Source organism: Macaca thibetana, chromosome 1, assembly GCF_024542745.1.
Source record: "Macaca thibetana thibetana isolate TM-01 chromosome 1, ASM2454274v1, whole genome shotgun sequence".
Lineage (NCBI taxonomy): Eukaryota > Metazoa > Chordata > Mammalia > Primates > Cercopithecidae > Macaca > Macaca thibetana.
This window is the reverse complement of record NC_065578.1, coordinates 150,757,506-150,777,535: the sequence shown is the minus strand read 5'-3', so window position 1 is coordinate 150,777,535 and position 20,030 is coordinate 150,757,506. Positions and strand designations below refer to the sequence as shown.

Sequence of the window (20,030 nt, the reverse complement as noted above, 5' to 3'; positions counted from 1 at the left end):
TGTAAAACATAGGACATAGTAAGATACAAACTGGTTAGTGGCTAGAGATGTGGCTGTTAGTGGCAAAAATGATGTGGCTTCTGCCTGGTGTGAAGGAAGTGCTTCCTACTGACCTAGTGGCCAGCCCCTTCAGCCTTTGTAATAGTGATTGGACTACTACAACTGCAAGATGTTAACATGAGAAAATTAACGTGTAAGTACCTTGTTGACTATAAAGCACAGTGTTGTAGTGATAATGTGTAGGGGACAGAAAGCAAGTAGTAATGTCTAGCTGGTACAGAAGATGCAGACTCCGTACATTTAGGAGAGTGACAAGAAGAAATTAGGTGCTCCAGGTAAGTGGACTCCAAAGCTTTAGCAGACAGATTTAAGTGAAATGTGGGTGAGTAATGTGTTCTCCAGTAAGCTGTCAAACAGCACCTCTCTTTGGGTTCTGAAATAATTTCTGATTACAAAACTTTTGGTTTATCTACAGAGAGAAAAAGAAGGAATTGGAACGTGAAGAATTATGGAAAAAATTAGAGGAGCTAAAGCTAAAGAAAGCTCTAGAAAAACAGAATAGTGCTTACAACATGCACAGTATTCTCAGCAATACAAGTGCCGAATAAAAAAAAGCCTCCCACCTCTGCCGGATAGGCACAGTTTTGTATGCTTTTTTGAAATATGTAAAAATTACAAAACAAACCTCATCAGTATAATATAATTAAAAGGCCAATTTTTTCTGGCAACTGTAAATGGAAAAATATATGGACTAAACGTAGCCCTGTGCTGTATCATGGCCACAGTATATTGTAACCATTGTCTAATCATTGGATTTATTGTGTCACTTCTGAAGTTTCACAGAAATGAATGAATTTTATCATCTATGATATGAGTGAGATAATTATGGGAGTGGTAAGAATTATGACTTGAATTCTTCTTTGATTGTGTTGCACATAGATATGGTAGTCTGCTCTGTATATTTTTCCCTTTTATAATGTGCTTTTCACACTGCTGCAAACCTTAGTTACATCCTAGGAAAAAGAATACTTCCTAAAATAAAACTAAGGTATCATCCTTACCCTTCTCTTTGTCTCACCCAGAAATATGATGGGGGGAATTACCTGCCCTAACCCCTCCCTCAATAAATATATTACTGTACTCTGGAATTTAGGCAAAACCTTAAATCTCCAGGCTTTTTAAAGCACAAAATATAAATAAAAGCTGGGAAAGTAAACCAAAATTCTTCAGATTGTTCCTCACGAATATCCCCCTTCCTCTGCAATTCCCCAGAGTGGTAACAGATGGGTAGAGGCAGCTCAGGTGAATTACCCAGCTTGCCTCTCAATTCATTCCTCCTCTTCCTCTCAAAGGCTGAAGGCAGGGCCTTTCCAGTCCTCACGACCAGCCCTTCACCTAGTCCCTCCTGACCCAGGGATGGAGGCTTTGAGTCCCACAGTGTGGTGATACAGAGCACTAGTTGTCACTGCCTGGCTTTATTTAAAGGAAATGCAGTAGGCTTCCTCTGTAGAGCTCTGAAAAGGTTGACTATATAGAGGTCTTGTATGTTTTTAATTGGTCAAGTATTTCTCACATCTTTTGTTATCAGAGTACCATTCCAATCTCTTAACTTGCAGTTGTGTGGAAAACTGTTTTGTAATGAAAGATCTTCATTGGGGGATTGAGCAGCATTTAATAAAGTCTATGTTTGTATTTTGCCTTATGTCATCTTTGCTTCTTTTAGCTCTAAGCTTAGGCATACAGAAGCCTGCCCCCCTTTTTACATACATACGTATATTTATAGAAACTTTTAAGACAAATTGTGGGATGAAGTCTAATTTAAAAATAGGAAGATTGTGTGCCAAGGTTGAGTCTTCTAGCCCTTTACCAAAATATGTTTTACAGAACATTTGCATAAAATTCTAAGTTCTAGGATATCCTTCCATCATCTTTCATGTCCTTGTATGTTAACAGGATAGGTTTAATTTACTTTGAAGCTAGTTTTTCATAATCCATAATAAATAGCACTTTTAGTGAAGAGCAGGGAGCCTGTGGCACAGTTAGAAATCAGATATTATTGGCTGGGCGCAGTGGCTCGCGCCTGTAATCCTAGCACTTTGGGAGGCCGAGGCGGGCTGATTACCTGCGCCTGAGGTCAGGAGTTCAAGACCAGCCTGGCCAACATGGTGAAACTCTGTCTCTACTAAAAATATAAAAATTATCCATGCATGCTGGCAGGCGCCTGTAATCCCAGCTACTCGGGAGGCTGAGGCAGGAGAATCGCTTGAGCCTGCAATGACCCAAGATGGCGCCACTGCACTCCAGCCTGAGTGACAGAGCAAGATTCTGTCTCATAAAAAAAAGAAATCAGACATTATTGTAATAAAGTGTTATCCACTATTGATGTTTACTTCTGCTTTAATATAAACTCTAGTACAGGGTGTGTACACTACTCCCAGGTCATCATGAAAGCACTGTACCAAAAGGAAGAACACCAGAATTCTTCCTTTTACAACAATAGCTCATATTTTATTTTTCTCAAGTAGTAGGTATTGCAGAGTCATCTTGTCATGGCCATCAGGTTAAGGTGTTCCTTCCAGATTCTCTACACTCACCCAGGGTCAGCCAGTATTGCTGACAGCTGGGAGACAGCACAGTTAAAAATGATGATCCTACACAAAACAGAAGGAAAAGGCAAGCACCTGCCTTTCCAGAAAGTGAAGGTTATGTCTAAATGTCTTATTCTGTAGAAGGTATATTTCTTTTACTGAAGAGCAACCAGAGTAGATTTTGACAGGTTACAGCTAATAAAGGTTTTTCTCTCTGAAAAGGTAAAATCGTTGACTTCCTAATTATGTGCTTACATGAAAGCACATTTAATAGGTCTCTCGACTATTGTTTTTTGGTTTTTTTTTTTGAGATGGAGTGTTGCTCTGTTGCCCAGACTGGGGTGCAGTGGCATGGTCTCCTTGGTTCAAGTGATTCTCCTGCCTCAGCCTCCCAAGTAGCTAGGATTATAGGCACGCACCACCACGCCCGGCTAATTTTTGCATTTTTAGTAGAGATGGGGTTTCACCATGTTAGTCAGGCTGATCTCGAACTCCTGACCTCAGGTGATCCACCTGCCTCAGCCTCCCAAAGTGGTGGGATAACAGGCATGAGCCACCATGCCCGACCTCAACTTTCTACAATATAGAGAATATAGTATGTTCATTGAAACAAATTTTATTAGATATTTAAGTAATATTAAAGTGACTGGCCGGGCACAGTGCCTCACGCCTGTAATCACAGCACTTTGGCCGGCTGAGGCGGGTGGATTGCTTGAGCTCAGGAGTTTGAGACCAGCTTGGCCAATATGGTGAAACCCTGTCTCTACTAAAAATACAAAAATTAGCCAGGCGAGGTGGCACGTGCCTGTAATCCCAGCTACTCGGGAGGCTGAGGCAGGAGAATCACTTGAACCTGGGAGGCAGAGGTTACAATAAGCTGAGATAGCACCACTGCACTCCAGCCTAGGCAACAGAGTGAGACTCTGTCTCCAAAGAAAAGAAAGAAAAAATAAATAAAAGTGACAGATTGTTAGACATGCTTTAAAAAAACATACCCCCCCTTTTTATCAGTACTGTTAATGTAAGCTTTTATGCCTGGCTTTGCATTTGCCCTGCAATAAAATAAGATTTTATAAAGAGACCTAGGCTAAAACTTGAATTCTCATGCTTCTGTGGAGCAGAAAAGTGGCAGGGAATATTTCTTTATACAGTTCACTTTTAATCATTCAATCAAAAAACAGTTTCTTCCCATTTAAAATGCCTGTTCAAACATTTGAGTTATTCCCTTTGGATTATCAGAAGCCAGATTACAAAATTTAAAAAATGCTACCAAGTCCTCTATGAAGCAACAGGCACAGAGATAATTTAAAACTCCAGAAACAATTTTTAGAACCTTAATGTGAAAAATAGATTTTTTTTTTTAATGCATACTCATCTCTGTCAAAGGCTAGGCTAAAAGCTGTTTGAGAGTCATACTGCGTGTGCCCCTTCCTCAGGTGATGGGTAGTTTTGTGGACACAGTAAAGAGTTAACCCAGTTTACTCGGGGGCATCAGGTCACTCTTCCTGGACACCTGCCATCAGTCACCATGCCTAACAAACCCTTCCCTGGAAGCAGTTAGAACATACCTTGGGAGTCAGATCCATCCATCTTGGGAGTCCAGACTCATACTACCTTTTTGTCTTTGGAAGTCACCAAATGAAAACAATTGTGCCCGATGATTGAGCAGATATGCATACTGTCACACTCATTCCTTTTGTATTAACCTTTTATTTACCTGTTAATGAAATCATCAAAATACACTGAGTAGGCACCTAGTATGTACATCTGTCCTTAGTGCTTTTGAGTGTTAATCTAAACTCATACATCAACAAACATTCTAGCCAGACAAGTAGGTGGCTAGTCAGCCCATTAAGAAACTTAATTACTAGTTTCTAGTAGCTTTAAAGTCTCATTTAACATTTAACGTATCAAAGAGCATGTCAGAAGCTAGACATCAACAGCAGATGACGCCAAAGTCATAGGGTTTTGCCTCTGTGTACAGTGCATAGGCTCCGAAGCATGACTTGCACGTCTTGATAGGATTTTTAGAAAAAGAAAATCACACTCTTTTGTCTACTTTTAACAAGTGAAAAGTAGAGCCTTCATTACCCTAGTAGAGCTTAACCTAATACAATACAATGAACCAAACAGGAAGAAAGGCATCTTCTACAAACCCTATTCAAAAAGTCATTGGCCAGCTCTTTAGAAAGTTTATTAATAATTTAAATATTTAAATAACGTGTAGGTTATCTATTAGCTCTCTTCTATTAGGCTCTACACGGCCTCTTTTGGGGCGAGGTTAGAAGTTCCAGTTTGACATGCTGTTCCTCTCAGCAAGGCCCCATTTCTTCAAGTGAGTACAGGATTGTTGATAGCTCAGTTTACAAAGTGGAAGTGATGACAACTCCCATTGATGTGGACAGTTCTATAAACAACGCGAGGTGACTTCAGCTTATGTGGCTCGTTGCCTGACCTCTTCTTTTAAGGTATCTCTTTCTAATTTTGATCATCCATTTTATACTCAGTTTGGCAAACTCTGCTGCTTTAAATAATGCCAAGAAGGCGCCACAGAGAAGAGCAATTGTGTTCCAAGGATTGGCAGTGATTATCTGTGAAGCAAACAGAAACAAACATAGGATTACTGGTTTGCTTCAGTCTTGATTCTTTTTTTTTTTTTTTCTTGAGACGGAGTTTCGCTCTTGTCACCCAGGCTGGAGTGCAGTGGCACGATCTCGGCTCACTGCAAGCTCTGCTTCCCAGGTTCAAGCACTTCTCTTGCCTCGGCCTCCCGAGTAACTGGGACTACAGGCACGTGCCACCATGGCCAACTAATTTTTTGTATTTTTAGTAGAGACGGGGTTTCACCATGTTGGCTAGGATGGTCTCGATCTTTTGACCTTGTGATCTGCCTGCCTCAGCCTCCCAAATAAAATACTTTCAAGCTCAATTTAGCAGGGTGACTTTAGTATGCACTTCAGTGTTCACATGTAAAAATGGTGATACCACCACTGTTTATATATAAAGACTGTTGTGAAGCTGAGTACAGCATGCCTTGGGTACTGGGCTCCACTTGGCCCATAATAGGTACCTCATACTGAATATAGTAGGTTAAAAAATGTTTTATCACACATTTACCCAACGAGCTGCAAGCCCTTCTCCCCTGTCTTGATGCAATAAGCCTCTGCACATCCCTCTTCATACAAAGCCTTGCCAGTCCATAATGAATAGTGGTAGTGGGTGATAGCAGAGCAAGCACATCCATATCACAGAATCCCCACCTGGGGTTGGAAGCTTACACATTTGGGTCTCAGCTATGAAACTTTCCTATAAACCACGATCACATCAGGACATATTGTGATGACCTGAATGCCAATTAATACTAGATTTGGGCCTGGCTCTGGTGGACGGTGTGTCTTAAATGTTCCTTTAGCAAAGCTGTCCAATTATTTCTCCCCTTCCAAGGTCATGAGTCAGAATTTGACATTAGAGGAGGTGGAGCCAGATGGCTAAAGAGAACCCTCCAGCAATAGTCCTCTGCAGCAACACCAAACTGAGCTATCCATGTAAAAAAGTATCTACACAAGAGCCAAAAAATCAGGTGAGATATCCCAGTATCTGGTTTAGTACAATAACAGGAAAAGACACACTGAAGAGAGTAGAAAGGAGGGTCTCACGCTGCCTATCCACCCCTCCCCCGAACTTAGGCAGTGCAGCAGAGAGAATCTGTGAGCTTGGGAGAGGGAGGCGAGTCTGAGACTTTGCATTGGAACTTCACAGGGGAACAGAGCACCAGGCAGAATTCTGAGGCCCTGATTCCAGGCTAGAGCCCGTGAAAAGAGTATTAGGCCCACCCCAGATCAGAGAGGCATCTGCCACCCCGGTGGGAGGAAACCAAGTCTGGGCCCACTTTACAATAAACTAAAGTGGCCTTGGGCCCCAAATAATTTCAGTGGCAGCCAGGCCGTAGTAACCACAGCCCTGGTACTGCACTGGGCTGGGAGTCTGTGGGTTTGGGGTGTGATCCAGCATGACACCAGCTGCCTCAACTCCAGGCAGTGCAACATGGTGGAACACTCCTGCTTGGGCAAAGGAGAGGGAACAGTATGAGGGACTTTGCCTTGGAATCTAGTACCAGTCCTGCCACAGTAAAACACAGCACCAGAAAGAATCCTGAATCCCCTAATTATAGGCCATTGCTCCCAAATGGCACTTCTAAACCCACCCTGGCCAAAAGGCAATCTGCCACCCTAGCAGGATGGATCCAAACCCCAGCCAGCTTCACCACTGGCTGACTAAAGTGGCCTTAGGCAAATCCCAGTATTGCATTGGTCTAGGAGGGACCCAAAGTGGTGCCAGCTGTGACAGCCATGAAAGTACCTGCCTTACCCTCCCCAACTCCAGGCAGCTCAGAGCAGAGAGAGACTCCTTCCCCTTGAGGGAAAGAGATCAAAGTAAGCAAGGGACTTGGCCTGGGAACCCCCAGGGCATTCTCTCTGATCCTTCTTCCCAAGTACATGAGGGCTGGACATGTAGAAGTCTACAAAATAGTCACAGTGTAACTTGGCTTAGACTGCCCTCTAGTGCTGAAACAGCTGTAGTGACTACATGCTTAGGGAACTCATCATCAGTCACCTTTCAATTTGTAGAAAATCCCCTGAAGATAGATAGGTATAAACAAGGGCAGACTGTGAAGACTGAAATAAACACCTAAGTCTTCAATGCCCATAGACAGACATCCACAAGCACCAGAAAAATTCAGAGAAATACAACCTCATCAAACAGACTAAATAAATAAGATGGCAGTGACCAATCCAGGAGAGACAGAGGTGCGTGACCACTCAGGGAATTCAAAATAGCTGTTCTGAGGAAACTCCAGGAACTTCAATGAAACACAAAGACTCAATTCAGAAATTCACCAGAGAAATTCAAGAGATTAAGATCATTTTTAAAAATTCAAATAGAAATCCTAGAGCTGAAAAGTACAGTTAACAAACTGAAAAATGCATCAGAGTGCCTCAAACACAGAATTGATCAAGCAGAAGAATTAGCTTAAAGACAAGTTATTTGAAAATACACAAATTAAAAAAAAAAAAAAGAATGAAGAATACTCACAAGGTCTAGAAAATATCCTCAAAAGGGCTAAATCAAGAGTCAATAGCCTTAGCCGGGTGCAGTGGCTCACGCCTGTAATCCCAGCACTTTGGGAGGCCGAGGTGGGTGGATCATAAGGTCAGGAGATTGAGACCATCCTGACTAACACAGTGAAACCCCATCTCTACTAAAAATACAAAAAATTAGCCGGGTGTGGTGGCAGGCGCCTGTAGTCCCAGCTACTCAGGAGGCTGAGGCAGGAGAATGGCATGAACCCAGGAGGCAGAGCCTGCAGTGAGCCGAGATCGCACCACTGTACTCCAGCCTGGGCAACAGAGCAACACTCCATCTCAAAAAAAAAAAAAAAAAAAAAAAATTAATAGCCTTAAAAGGGGGGTAGAGAAAAAGACAGAGGTAGAAAGTTTATTCAAAGAAATAATAGCAGAGAACTTTCCAAACTTAGAGAAAGATATGAATATCCAGGTACAAGAAGGTCAAAGAACACTAAGTAGATTCAACCCAAGCAAGACTACCACACTAAAATATATAATAAACTCTCAAAGGTCAAAGCAAAGAGAGGATCCTAAAAGCAGTAAGAAAAAAGCAGCAGACAAGATAAAGGAGCTCTGATATATCTGGCAGCAGACTTCTTTGTGGAAACCTTACATGTCAGGAGGAAGTCGGACAACATATTCAAAGTGCTGAAGGGGGAAGAAAGATAACTGCCAACCAAAAATATTGTACCCAGCAAAGCTACTGAACTCTTCAAATATGAAGTAGAAATACTTTCCCAGACAAAATCTGAGGAAATTCATCACCACTAGAACTCTCTTATGAGAAAATCTAAAGGCAGTTCTTTAATCTGAAATAAAAGGACACTAACATGCAACAAGAAATCATCTGAAGGTATAAAACTCACTGGTAAAATAAGTACACAGACAAATTCAGAATCCTGTAATACTGTAACTGTGGTGTGTAAACCATTCATATCTTTAGTATGAAGACTAAAAGATGGATCAAAAATAAGAACTACAACAATTTGGCCAGGCGCGGTGGCTCACGCCTGTAATCCCAGCACTTTGGGAGGCCGAGACGGGCAGATCACGAGGTCAGGAGATCGAGACCATCCTGGCTAATACGGTGAAACCCCGTCTCTACTAAAAAATACAAAAAACTAGCCGGGCGAGGTGGCGGGCGCCTGTAGTCCCAGCTACTCGGGAGGCTGAGGCAGGAGAATGGCGTGAACCTGGGAGGCGGAGCTTGCAGTGAGCAGAGATCTGGCCACTGCACTCCAGCCTGGGCGACAGAGCAAGACTCCGTCTCAAAAAAAAAAAAAAAAAAAAAATACAATTTGTTAAGAGACAGGCAATACAGGCCGTGCACAGTGGCTCACGCCTGTAATCCCAGCACTTTGGGAGGCCAAGGTGGGCAGATCACAAGGTCAGGAGATCGAGATCATCCTGGCTAACACGGTGAAACGCTGTCTCTACTAAAAATACAAAAAATTAGCTGGGCATGGTGGCAGGCACCTGTAGTCCCAGCCACTCGGGAGGCTGAAGCAGCAGAATGGCGTGAACCCTGGAGGCGGAGCTTGCAGTGAACTGAGATGGGCCACTGCACTCCAGCTTGGGCAACAGGGTAAGCCTCCATCTCAAAAAAAAAAGGAGACAGGCAATACAAAAATAAAAATAGATATAATAATATATAAATAGATATAATAAGTCAAAATGTGAGAAGTATGGAGTTGAAGTGTAGTTGTAAATGTTTTTTGTTTCTTTGTGATCAAAGTTAAATTGTCCTCAGTTTAAAATAACTTGTTTTAACTGCAAGATGTTTTTTTACAAGCCCTATGGCAACCATAAAGCCAAAACCTATAATGGACATAATAAAAATAAAAAGTAAGGAATTTAAAGAGATAATCATTTATCCACAAAGACAGTGAGAAGAATGAAGTTACAAAACCAAAAAACAAAAAACAAAATAGCCGTAGTAAGTCCTTCTCTATCAGTAATAATATTGAATGTAAATGGACCAAATTCTTAAGACATAATTGCTGAATTTATTAAAAAACAAGACTCAACTGTATGCTGCCATACAGCATATAGTTCACCTAGAAAGACACACAGACTGAAAGTGAAGAGATAGGCCAGGCGCAATGGCTTATGCCTATAATCCCAGCACTTTGGGAGGCCAAGGTGGGCAGACTGTTTGATGGCAGGAGTTTGAGACCAGCCTGGTCAACATGGCGAAACCCTGTCTCTACTAAAAATACAAAAGTGAGCGAGGTGTGGTGGCGCATGCCTGTAATTCCAGCTACTCGGGAGCCTGAGGCAGCAGAATCACTTGAACCTGGGAGGTGGAGGTTGCAGTGAGCCAAGATCATGCCACTGTGCTCCAGCCTCGGTAAGAGAGCAAGATTCCATCTCAGAAAAAAAAAAGAAAAAGAAATGAAGGGATAGAAAAAGACATCCCACACAAATGTAAATAAAAAAACAGGTTTAACTATACCTATAGCAGATAAAATAGACTTCAAGTCAAAAACTGGAAAAAGAGACAAAGATCATTATGTAATGATGAGGGAGTCAATTCAACAAGAAGATATAACAACTGTAAATATGTATGCATCCGATATCAGAGAAAGCAAATATATAAAGCAAATATTAAAAGATCTAAAGAGAGAGACAGACTGCAATAATAGTAGGGGACACAACGTCCCACTCACAACAGTGGGACAGATTATCTAGACAGAAAATCAACAAACATTGCATTTAAACTATACTCCAGACCAAATGGACCTAACTGACATTTACAAAACATTTCATCCGGCCAGAAGCGGTGGCTCACGCCTGTAATCCCAGCACTTTGGGAGACTAAGGCAGGCGGATCGTGAGGTCAGGAGATTGAGACCACCCTGGTTAACACGGTGAAACCCTGTCTCTACTAAAAAATACCAAAAAAATTAGCCAGGCATGATGGCAGGTGCCTGTAGTCCCAGCTACTCAGGAGGCTGAAGCAGGAGAATGTCGTGAACCCGGGAGGCAGAGCTTCCAGTGAGCCGAGTTCGCGCCATTGCACTCCAGCCCGGGCAACAGAGCAAGATTCCATCTCAAAACTCCAACTGCTACAGCATACACATTTTTCTCATCAGCACATGGAACATTCTCCAGGGGAGACCATATGTTGGGCCACAAAACAAGTCTCAACTAATTGAGAAAAATCAAAAGCATATTAAGTATCTTGTCTGACCACAATGAAATAAAACCAGAAATCAATAATAAGGAATTGTGGAAACTGTACAAATACATGGAAATTAAACATGATGCTCCGTAGTGACCAAAGGTCAATGAAGAAATTAAGAAAGAAATTTTAAAATTCATCGAACAAATGAAAATGGAAACAATATACCAAAGCCTATGAGATACAGCAAAAGCAGTACTAAGAGGGAAGTTTATAATAAATGCCTACATCAAAAAAAGTAGAGATTTCAAATAAGCTAATGATCACTTCAAAGAACTAGAAAAGAACAAACCAAACCCAAATTTACCAGAATAATAATGATCAGAGCAGAAATAAATGAAACTGAAACTTAAATGAAAAGTTAGCTGTTTGACGCCAGGCCAGGGGCTCACACCTGTAATCCCAACATGTTGGGAGGCCAAGGCGGGCAGATCACAAGGTCAAGAGATCAAGACCATCCTGGCCAAAATGGTGAAACCCTGTCTCTACTAAAAATACAAAAATTGGCCGGGTATGGTGGCGGGTGCCTGTAATCCCAGCTACTCGGGAGGCTGAGGCAGGAGAATCGTTTAAACCCAGGAGGCAGAGGTTGCAGTGAGCCAAGATTGCGCTACTGCACTCCAGCCTGGTGATAGAACAAGACGCCGTTTTAGAAAAAAAAAAGAAACGTTAGTTGTTTGAAAAGTTAAGCAAAATCAATAAACCTTCAGCTAGACTAAGAAAAATAGAATGAAGACCCAAATAAATAAAATCAGACCAAAATAAAAGACATTACAATTGATGCCACAGTAATACAAAGGATCATTAGAGACTTAATGAAAAACTATATGCCAATAAAGGAAAACCTAAAAGAAGTGGAAAAATTCCTGGATACAGAGTCTACCAAGATTGAACCATGAAGAAACAGAAAACCTGAATAGACCAATATGAGTAACAAGATAGAGGCAGTGACAAAAGAAAAGCCCAGCACCTGATGGCTTCATTGCTAAATTCTATCTAACACTAAAAAAAAATTAATAGCAATTCTACTCAAACTATTCCAAAAAATTGAAGAATATTTCCAAACTCATTCTGCAAGGCCAGCATTACCCTGATACAAAGACACAACAAAAAATGAAAACCACAGGCCAATACCCTGATGAACACAGATGCAAAAGTCCTCAACAAAATCAGTCAACCGAATTCAATAATACATTAAAAACATCATTCACTATGATCAAGTGGGATTCATCCCAGAGATGCAAGGATGATTCACATATGCAAATCAATAAATGTAACACATCACATTAACAGAATCAAGAACAAAAATCATGTAATCATTTCAATAGATGGTAAAAAAGCATTTAATAAAATTCAACATACTGTCATGATAAAAACTCTCAATGTGCCGGATACGGTGGCTCACTCCTGTAATCCCAGCACTTTGGGAGGCCGAGGCAGGCAGATCACTTGAGGTCAGGAGTTTGAGACCAGCCTGGCTGACATGGCGAAACCTCACCTCCACTAAAAATACAAAAATTAGCTGGGCATGGTGATGTGCACCTGTAATCCCAGCTACTCAGGAGGCTGAAGCACAAGAATCATTTGAACCTGGGAGGCAGGGGTTGTAGTGAGCTGTGATCATGCCACTGCACTCCAGCCTGGGAGACAGAATGAAATTGTGTCCAAAAAAAAAAAATCTCAACAAACCGAGTATAGAAGGAACATACCTAAAAACAATAAAGACCATACATGACAAACCCAAAGCTAACATCATATGGGGAAAAATTGAAAGTCTTTCTTCTAAGATCTGGAACAAGACAAGGATGCCTACTTTCATTATTTTTGTTCAACATAATACTGGAAGTCCTAGCCAGAGCAATTAGACAAGAGAAAGAAATAAAGGGCATCCGAATTGAAAAGAAGTCAAACTGTCTTTGTTTGTGGATGACATGAACTTGTACTTTGAAAAACCTAAACACTCCACCAAAAAACTGGCAGAACTGATAAATTCAGTAAAGTCACAGGATATAAAATCAACACACCCAAATCAGGAATATTTCTATATGCTAACAGCAAACAATCTAAAAAACTTATAGCAATGCAAGAATAAAATAAAAAATAGAGCAATCCCATTTACAATAGCTTTAAAAATATAAAATACCTAGGAATAAATTTAACCAAAGAAGTAAAAAATCTCTATAATGAAAACTGTAAAATAGGGATGAAAAAATTGAACAGGACACAAAAAATGGAAAAATATTCTATGTTCATGGATTGGAAGAACTAGTATAATGTCCACACTACCCAAAGCAATCCACAGATTGAATGCAATTCCTATAAAATACCAATGACATTCTTTACAGAAGTAGAAAAAAAATCCTAAATTTTGTATGGAACTACAAAAAATGCCGGATAGCTAAATCAATCCTGGGCAAAAAGAACAAAGCTGAAGGCATCACACTACCTGACTTCAAAATACACTACAAAGTTATAGTAAACAAGGCAGCATGGTATTGGCATAAAAACAGACACATAAGACCAATGGAACAGAACACAGAATCTAGAAATAAATCCATGTATATGCAGCCAACTCATTTTTGACACAGGCACCAAGAAAATACAATTGGGAAGGGACAGTCTCTTCAATAAATGGTGCTGGGAAAATTGGATATCCATATGCAGAAGAATGAAACTAGACCCTATTTTTTACTATATAAAAAAATCCACTCAAAATGGATTAAAGACTCAAATCTAAGACTTGAAATTATAAAACTTGAAGAAAACACTGGAATAATACTTTAGGACATTGGTCTGGACAAAGATGTTTTTGGGAAGACCTCAAAAGCACAGGCAACAACGGCAAAAACAGAAAAATGGGATTACATTAAGCTAAAAAGCTTCTGTACAACAAAGGAAACAATCAACAAAGTTAAGAGACAACCTACAGAACGAGAGAAACTATTTGCAAACTATGCATCCAACAAGGGATTAGTAACCAGAATATATAAGGAACTCAAACAACTCAACAGCAAAAAAAAGCCAAATAATCCAATTTTAAAATGGGCAAGAGATCTGAATAGCCATTTATCCCAAAAGATGACATTCAAATGGCCAAAAGGCGTATGAAAATATGCTCAACAACACTAATCAATCAGGGAAATGCAAACCAAATCCAAAATAAGGTTATATCACCTCCCCTCAGTTAAAATGACCACTAGCAAAAAGACAGTAAGTAACAGATGATGGTGAAGATGTGGAAAAAGGGGAATGCTTGTATACTGTTGGTAGGAATGTAATAATTTACATTATGACTAATGTAATAATTTACACTATGATTAATGTAATAATTTACATTATTAAAGTCACTATGAAAAAACAGTATGGAGGTTCCTCAAAAAGCTAAAACTAGAACTACCATATGATCCAGCAATCTCATTGCTGGGTGCATATCCAAAAGAAAGGAAATCAAAAAAGAAAAGAAAAAAAAAAAGAAAGAAAGAAAATCAGTGTATAAAGAGATGTCCACACTCCCATGTTTACTGTAGCACTATTCACAACAGCCAAGATATGGAATCAACTCAAGTGTCCATCAACACTTAGGATGAATGGATAAGGAAAATGTGGTATATATACACAATGGAATATTATTCAGTCATTAAATAATGAAATCCTGTCATTTGCAGCAACACGAACGAAACTGGAGAACATTATGTTACGTGAAATAAGCCAGGCACAGAAAAACAAATATCACACGTTCTCACTCATGTGGGAGCTAAAAAAAAGTGAGTCCCATGGAAGTAGTGAGTAAAATGGTGGTTACCAGAGGCTGGGAGGGGTTGGGGGAAGCAGAGATGAGGAGAAATTGGTTAATAGGTGCAAAAATACAGTAAGATAGATGACATGATAGTACAGTAGAGCAATTATAGTTAACAAGAATGTATTACATATTTCAAAATAGCTAGAAGAATGTTCCCAATGCAAGGAAATTAAAAATGTTTGAGAAGATGGGTAACCCAACTACCCTGATTTTTGATCATTAGACTTTGTATGCATCTATCAAAATATTACATGTACCACATAAATATGTACATTTATCAATTTTTTAAAAATATGGCATTAATTAATGCTTTGTTAATTATTTGTACCATTTTGTTCTTACTACAAGTAGTATTTATCCTACAGAGAACCATTAAGAAAAAGAATAACTTGCAACTGCAGTAACCTGTATAGTAGCAACTTAATGCTTTCTACTCAATTTATTCAATGAACATTACTACTAAGCAGCTACTCTGCGCTAAGCACTCCACTATATCCCAGATAAACTATGATGAGCAAAATTAAAGTCCCCCTCCTTTACAGAGAAAGTCTAGTGATGAAGACAAGACCAAACACAAAGAATACGTAACACTGATGCCATACATATAAATTACAAGCGATTTGTACTATGAAAAAAAGATGAGGACAGGTAGGTAGACTTATCAGTCTACAAGAATGAGCCAAAATGCTTCAGGGCAGGAGTTTTGCTATCATAATCTTAAATAATACTCACATCTTGGACTTTCTGGATGAAAGGATCTTTCCATTCAAAGACCACAAAAAACAACTGAGCACTTTTTTCAGCAGCTGGCCTCTGGTCAATGTAGTTAACCACACTTGTCTAGATATGGAGGAGAGAAAGCAGTGTTACCACCTCTGTGTGCCCTTTCCTCGCCTGTGTCCAGGGAAAGGAGAGAGAGTAGGCAGGGGATCATAGACTGTGGTTCTCCTCACACTATCTTTTGGAGACAGAGTGGCAAAAACCTCATATATACAAGATCCTGACACTGGTAGCAGAGCCAAGGCTTTACCTTGGTTTCCACAGTTCTCTGGGGAAATGGGATCTGTGATGTACAATAGGTGTTTGGGATTGTCACTGAAATTTGTCACTAGGTATCCGTACTCACAATTAAACCATATTCAGGCCAGGCATGTTGGCTCATGTCTGTAATCCCAACACTTTGGGAGGCTGAGCCAGGCAGATCACCTGAGGTCAGAAGTTTGAGACCAGCCTGGCCAACATGGTTAAGCCCCGTCTCTACTGAAAATACAAAAATTAGCGGGGCGTATTGGTGGGCGCCTGTAATCCCAGCTACTCAGGACACTGAGACAAGAGAATCGCTTGAACCTGGGAGGCAGAGGTTGCAGTAAGCCAAAATCGGGCCACTGCACTCCAGCCTGGGGGACAGAGCAAGACTCTGTCTCCAAAAAAAAATAAAAAATAAACCATATTCAAACTACCATGTAAGACTCACAATTAAAAGCAATAAAAATCCCAAATTTCAAAATACTTGGTTTTCAGACCAAGTATTTGTTTGAACTTTCAACCCTTGTTTCAACCCTTCAAGTTTACAGGGACAAAGCACAGCCGCATAGATCCACACAGCTGAGCATTCCCTGTAAATACTGAGTAGAGGTGCTTGGTGAGATCTGGTAGTCAATTACTAAAGAGGCTGTGTGGCGTAACGGAGAGCAGACAGGTAGCAAAGGCAGAAACCAGCTCCACCCAGAGGCTCGGATCCATCATCGAAGCTGAGCCTCAGCTTTGCCACCCGCAAAGGTGAACAAAATGCCTACGTCACTACAGTACGGGGGCATGCCTATGTGAGAGCATTCTAAACTCTAAAATGTGATTTTAAAACACATTAGTTAGTTGTGTTCAAAGGAGCTCATAACACCAACAAAAGACTTCCAATTTAGACAGTAATAAAAGACACTAAAATTTCTTAAATGTAAAGGTTCACTGGGGTTTTCACCCTTTGGTTTCAAATCACAGTGGGAGCTACCAGAAGAGCCAGGGTAGGTGGGGTTGAACTTAGGTAAGTGAACACAGTCTCCTTCCTCAGAGCTGTTGTGGGGCCAGATAAGAAAGGACTTGAATTTCTTGGAGCAAATTTGGATGCAAAAATCTGGGAGATAACAGTTATCTTACAAAACAGGAATACTGTAAGGTCCAATCACCGGGAGGGATTGCCACTTCCCAAGGCAGGAAAAATAGCCTTGCTTCCTCGAAGAAAACTGGCTTTGAGCCTCTTCCAAGTATCCAGCCTGGACTAGTTTGAGGAGCTAGGGCTCATGAAAGGACCCTGTTTACCACTAATCCAAGACAGTCCCCTCCTGCCTGACTTCTGGCCAGTGACAGCCTAGTTGGCTGGAGTGTGTCCTTCTGCTCCAAATGAGCATCATGAGCCACTGGGATACAGGAGGAAAAGACTAGCTTTTTTAGTATTTATTTTTATCTCATCCTTTTAACATTTCTGTTTTTGAATGTTTAAAATGTATATAACATTAGGACAATAATAGTATGTTATATCACCTGCAAAGTTGTATGTATATGGAGTATATGCTCAAAAAGTCTTTACTAATGGCAAAAATGAACAAAAAGCTTTCAGCCCACTGGCCTAGCAGCCAGGAGATACAGCTGGCATCTCTTGCTGTGACACCCATGAGAGCTGAAGAGGACCTTAGGAAAAGGATCAACATGCACACTTGGGACTACTGTGTCTAGTCTCTCTTCCCTGCAAATAATCAATCTGCTATGCCACTGCCAGCCCCTCACAGTGCTGCTAGATACAGGACATCAGACACGACTGGACGAGTTACTGACCTCTCTGCAAGCCGCAGTGATCTCTGCCCCACACATGCATTCTGTGAGGACTGGCCGGTATGTGCGCTGTCTGCAGAAGCACACATAGACTCTCTGGCACAGCGTATGAAGCCCTCCATGGGGGTCCCTTCTCATCTTGACCAAGGCCTACTCACCCTTAAGGCCCTGCTCAAAGGACCCTTCTCTGCAAAGCTTCCCTCCACCTCAGACTTGAATGTGGAAAAGTCACCAGCAGTTTCGAGCAAAGCCAGAGCCACCTACCTCCTGCCGGAACTCCACTGCTTCCCGCCCATCCTCCTCCTTGGTCTTCACCAGTGACATCTTGACCCAGGTGCGGAAGCCCCCAGAGAACTTCCAGCTGGAATAGGCACTCTCACAGGCCTGCATGAAGCCTACCCTGTTTGGGCTTGGAGGAAGGAAGGAGAAGGAAGATGCACGTCAATCCAGGTCTGGCAGCAGGAGTCGGAGCCCCCACTGCAAGCTGGTTTCCTTGCTGGCACAACCAGGATGCTGCCCACTCCCTGCCTCCTCTCCAAACTGTGGTTGCCTCAGCAGGGCTGTCAGTCACCAGCAAAAGCAAGGCCCATCCCAGTTTTCTCTCCGTTTCATTTCCAAATGGAGGGGGAGTTGTCACTGGCCTCAAGGCAGGAACATGATCCCTGAAGCTCCCAGTGGGAGAAATCCTCCTCCCTCCTCCCATCATTCCTATCTACTGCTACCAAAGCTGTCGGCAATGAAGTTCGCAGAAGCTCCTCAGAACACGGCGCTCGCAGCTCCTCAGAGAACTCTGGACTTGAGCAGAGCCTGAGGAAGCCCTCACTGGCCTGTCAGCTCCCTCTGGAAAGCCCAAAGAGGGGAAGAGGGTTCCTTGGGGAGCTCTCAGCCAGGTGGGACACCTACAGCATCAGCCCCAAGACAGTGCAGATGCAGCAAAATCAAAGCGAACGTAAAAACAAGTAAAAACTGCAGCAGCGTCCTGAGGAAGCTCACAAAAGGAGTGTGGAGTCGGGGGGGATCCCGGGGGAAGCCTTCCAGGAGGAAGGCAAGATGGCCAGCTTGAAGCAGGGAAGGGAGGAATTCTAGGTGGCAGAAAGGGGGAAAAATGCTAAGGCAGAGGCTCTGGGGTGGAAGAACAAAGCAGCAGTGGTGTGGAATGGAGGCAGCTCGCTGCACGTCCACTGGGGAGCAGCCTTGCTGCCCCGGTAGCTGCCTCCCCGCTTGCTCTGAATGGAGCCTCTGTGGTCAGCCGGACCTGGAACTGAGTCTCTCTCAGCTCAGGCACATGAAGAAAATTCTCCTGCCCTCTAGGCTCCACGGTGTGACCCCAACGCAGTGTGTGTGGAGCAGACAGGAACTTTCTGATGGTCAGGGGACATTCATCCCTGTAAATCAAAGACTAAGAGAGGTGGCGGAGCTTCCATCATCATACTAGAGATGCAGTAGACCCTTAAACAACACAGGTTTGAGCTGGGCGGGTCCATTCACACACATATTTTCTTCCGCCTCCGCCACTCCTGAGACAGCAAGACCAATCCCCGTCCTCCTCAGCCTACTCAACATGAAGGCGACGAGGATTAAGGCCTTTACAATGATCACTTCCACTTAATGAAGAGTAAGTATATTTTCTCTTCCTTTTTTTTTTTTTTTGAGACGGAGTCTCGCTCTGTTGCCCAGGCTGGAGTGCAGTGGCACAATCTAGGCTCACTGCAACCTCCGCCTCCTGGGTTCAATCAATTCTCCTGCCTCAGCCTCCTGAGTAGCTGGGACTACGGGTGCATGCTACCACACCTGGCTAATTTTTTGTATTTTTAGTAGAGACGGGGTTTCACCATGTTAGCCAGGATGGTCTCAATCTCCTGACCCTGTGATCCGCCCACCTCCGCCTCCCAAAGTGCTAGGATTACAGGTGTGAGCCACCACACCTGGCCATGATTTTCTTAATAACATTTTCTTTTCTCTAGTTTACTTTATAAGAATATAGTCTATGATATATATAACCACAAAATATGTGTGGTTTATGTTATTGGTAAGGCTTCTGTCAATAGTACGCTGTTAGTAATTAAGTTTTGGGGGAGTCAAAAGTTATCCACAAATTTTTGGCTGCACAGGCAGGAGTGGTTAAGTTTGGTCACCCCAAACCCCAAGTTGTTCAAGGGCCAACTGTATTTCAGGCAAACACACACTGAGCCCTAGGGGCAAGACATGGGTCCTGTGCACACTGGAGGGGTGGGGACTGGAACCAAGGAACCACACAAGAACTTGCCCTCAAGAGGACTTACAAATCAAAGGCAACTTCCCCTACTCCTCAGCAGCCCCAGGCAATGGCGAGACCAAACGATCTCTCCAGAACCAGTCAGCACTATGTGCATGGACAGCCAGCGTGCTCCTCCACACCAGCTTCGCTTAACTTTGTGATAAGACGTTGAGTGGACCAGCCGAGCTCATGAGGTCCCTTCCTGGGCCAATGAGTCATCGGGGAATGTCCCTTCCCTTCCCTGCCCTCAGCC

The 20,030-nt window shown here is 42.2% G+C and overlaps 2 protein-coding genes across 11 annotated transcripts in view; one reads left to right on the top strand and one right to left on the bottom strand.

The window, feature by feature from the left end:
* The window catches only part of PPP2R5A (protein phosphatase 2 regulatory subunit B'alpha), a 75,561-nt gene extending 73,859 nt beyond the window's left edge, over positions 1–1,702 (top strand). For all 4 annotated transcript variants that reach the window (XM_050780747.1, XM_050780777.1, XM_050780767.1 and 1 more), the window contains exon 13: positions 476–1,702. In XM_050780747.1, the coding sequence (XP_050636704.1) occupies positions 476–608 (133 nt within the window). In that variant the 3' untranslated portion in view covers positions 609–1,702. The remainder of the gene's footprint in view (positions 1–475) is intronic.
* A 2,576-nt stretch (positions 1,703–4,278) lies between these two features.
* Positions 4,279–20,030, bottom strand: part of PACC1 (proton activated chloride channel 1) — a 43,827-nt gene continuing 28,075 nt past the window's right edge. For 5 of the 7 annotated variants that reach the window (XM_050780821.1, XM_050780791.1, XM_050780831.1 and 2 more), the window contains 3 exons: positions 17,785–17,929; positions 15,430–15,537; positions 4,279–5,179 (listed from right to left, as the gene is read on the bottom strand). In XM_050780821.1, coding sequence (XP_050636778.1) covers positions 5,018–5,179; positions 15,430–15,537; positions 17,785–17,929 — 415 coding nt within the window. In that variant the 3' untranslated portion in view covers positions 4,279–5,017. Of the gene's footprint in view, positions 5,180–15,425; positions 15,538–17,784; positions 17,930–20,030 lie in introns of those variants that run through there. The other 2 variants (XM_050780812.1, XM_050780850.1) reach the window with 2 other exon arrangements.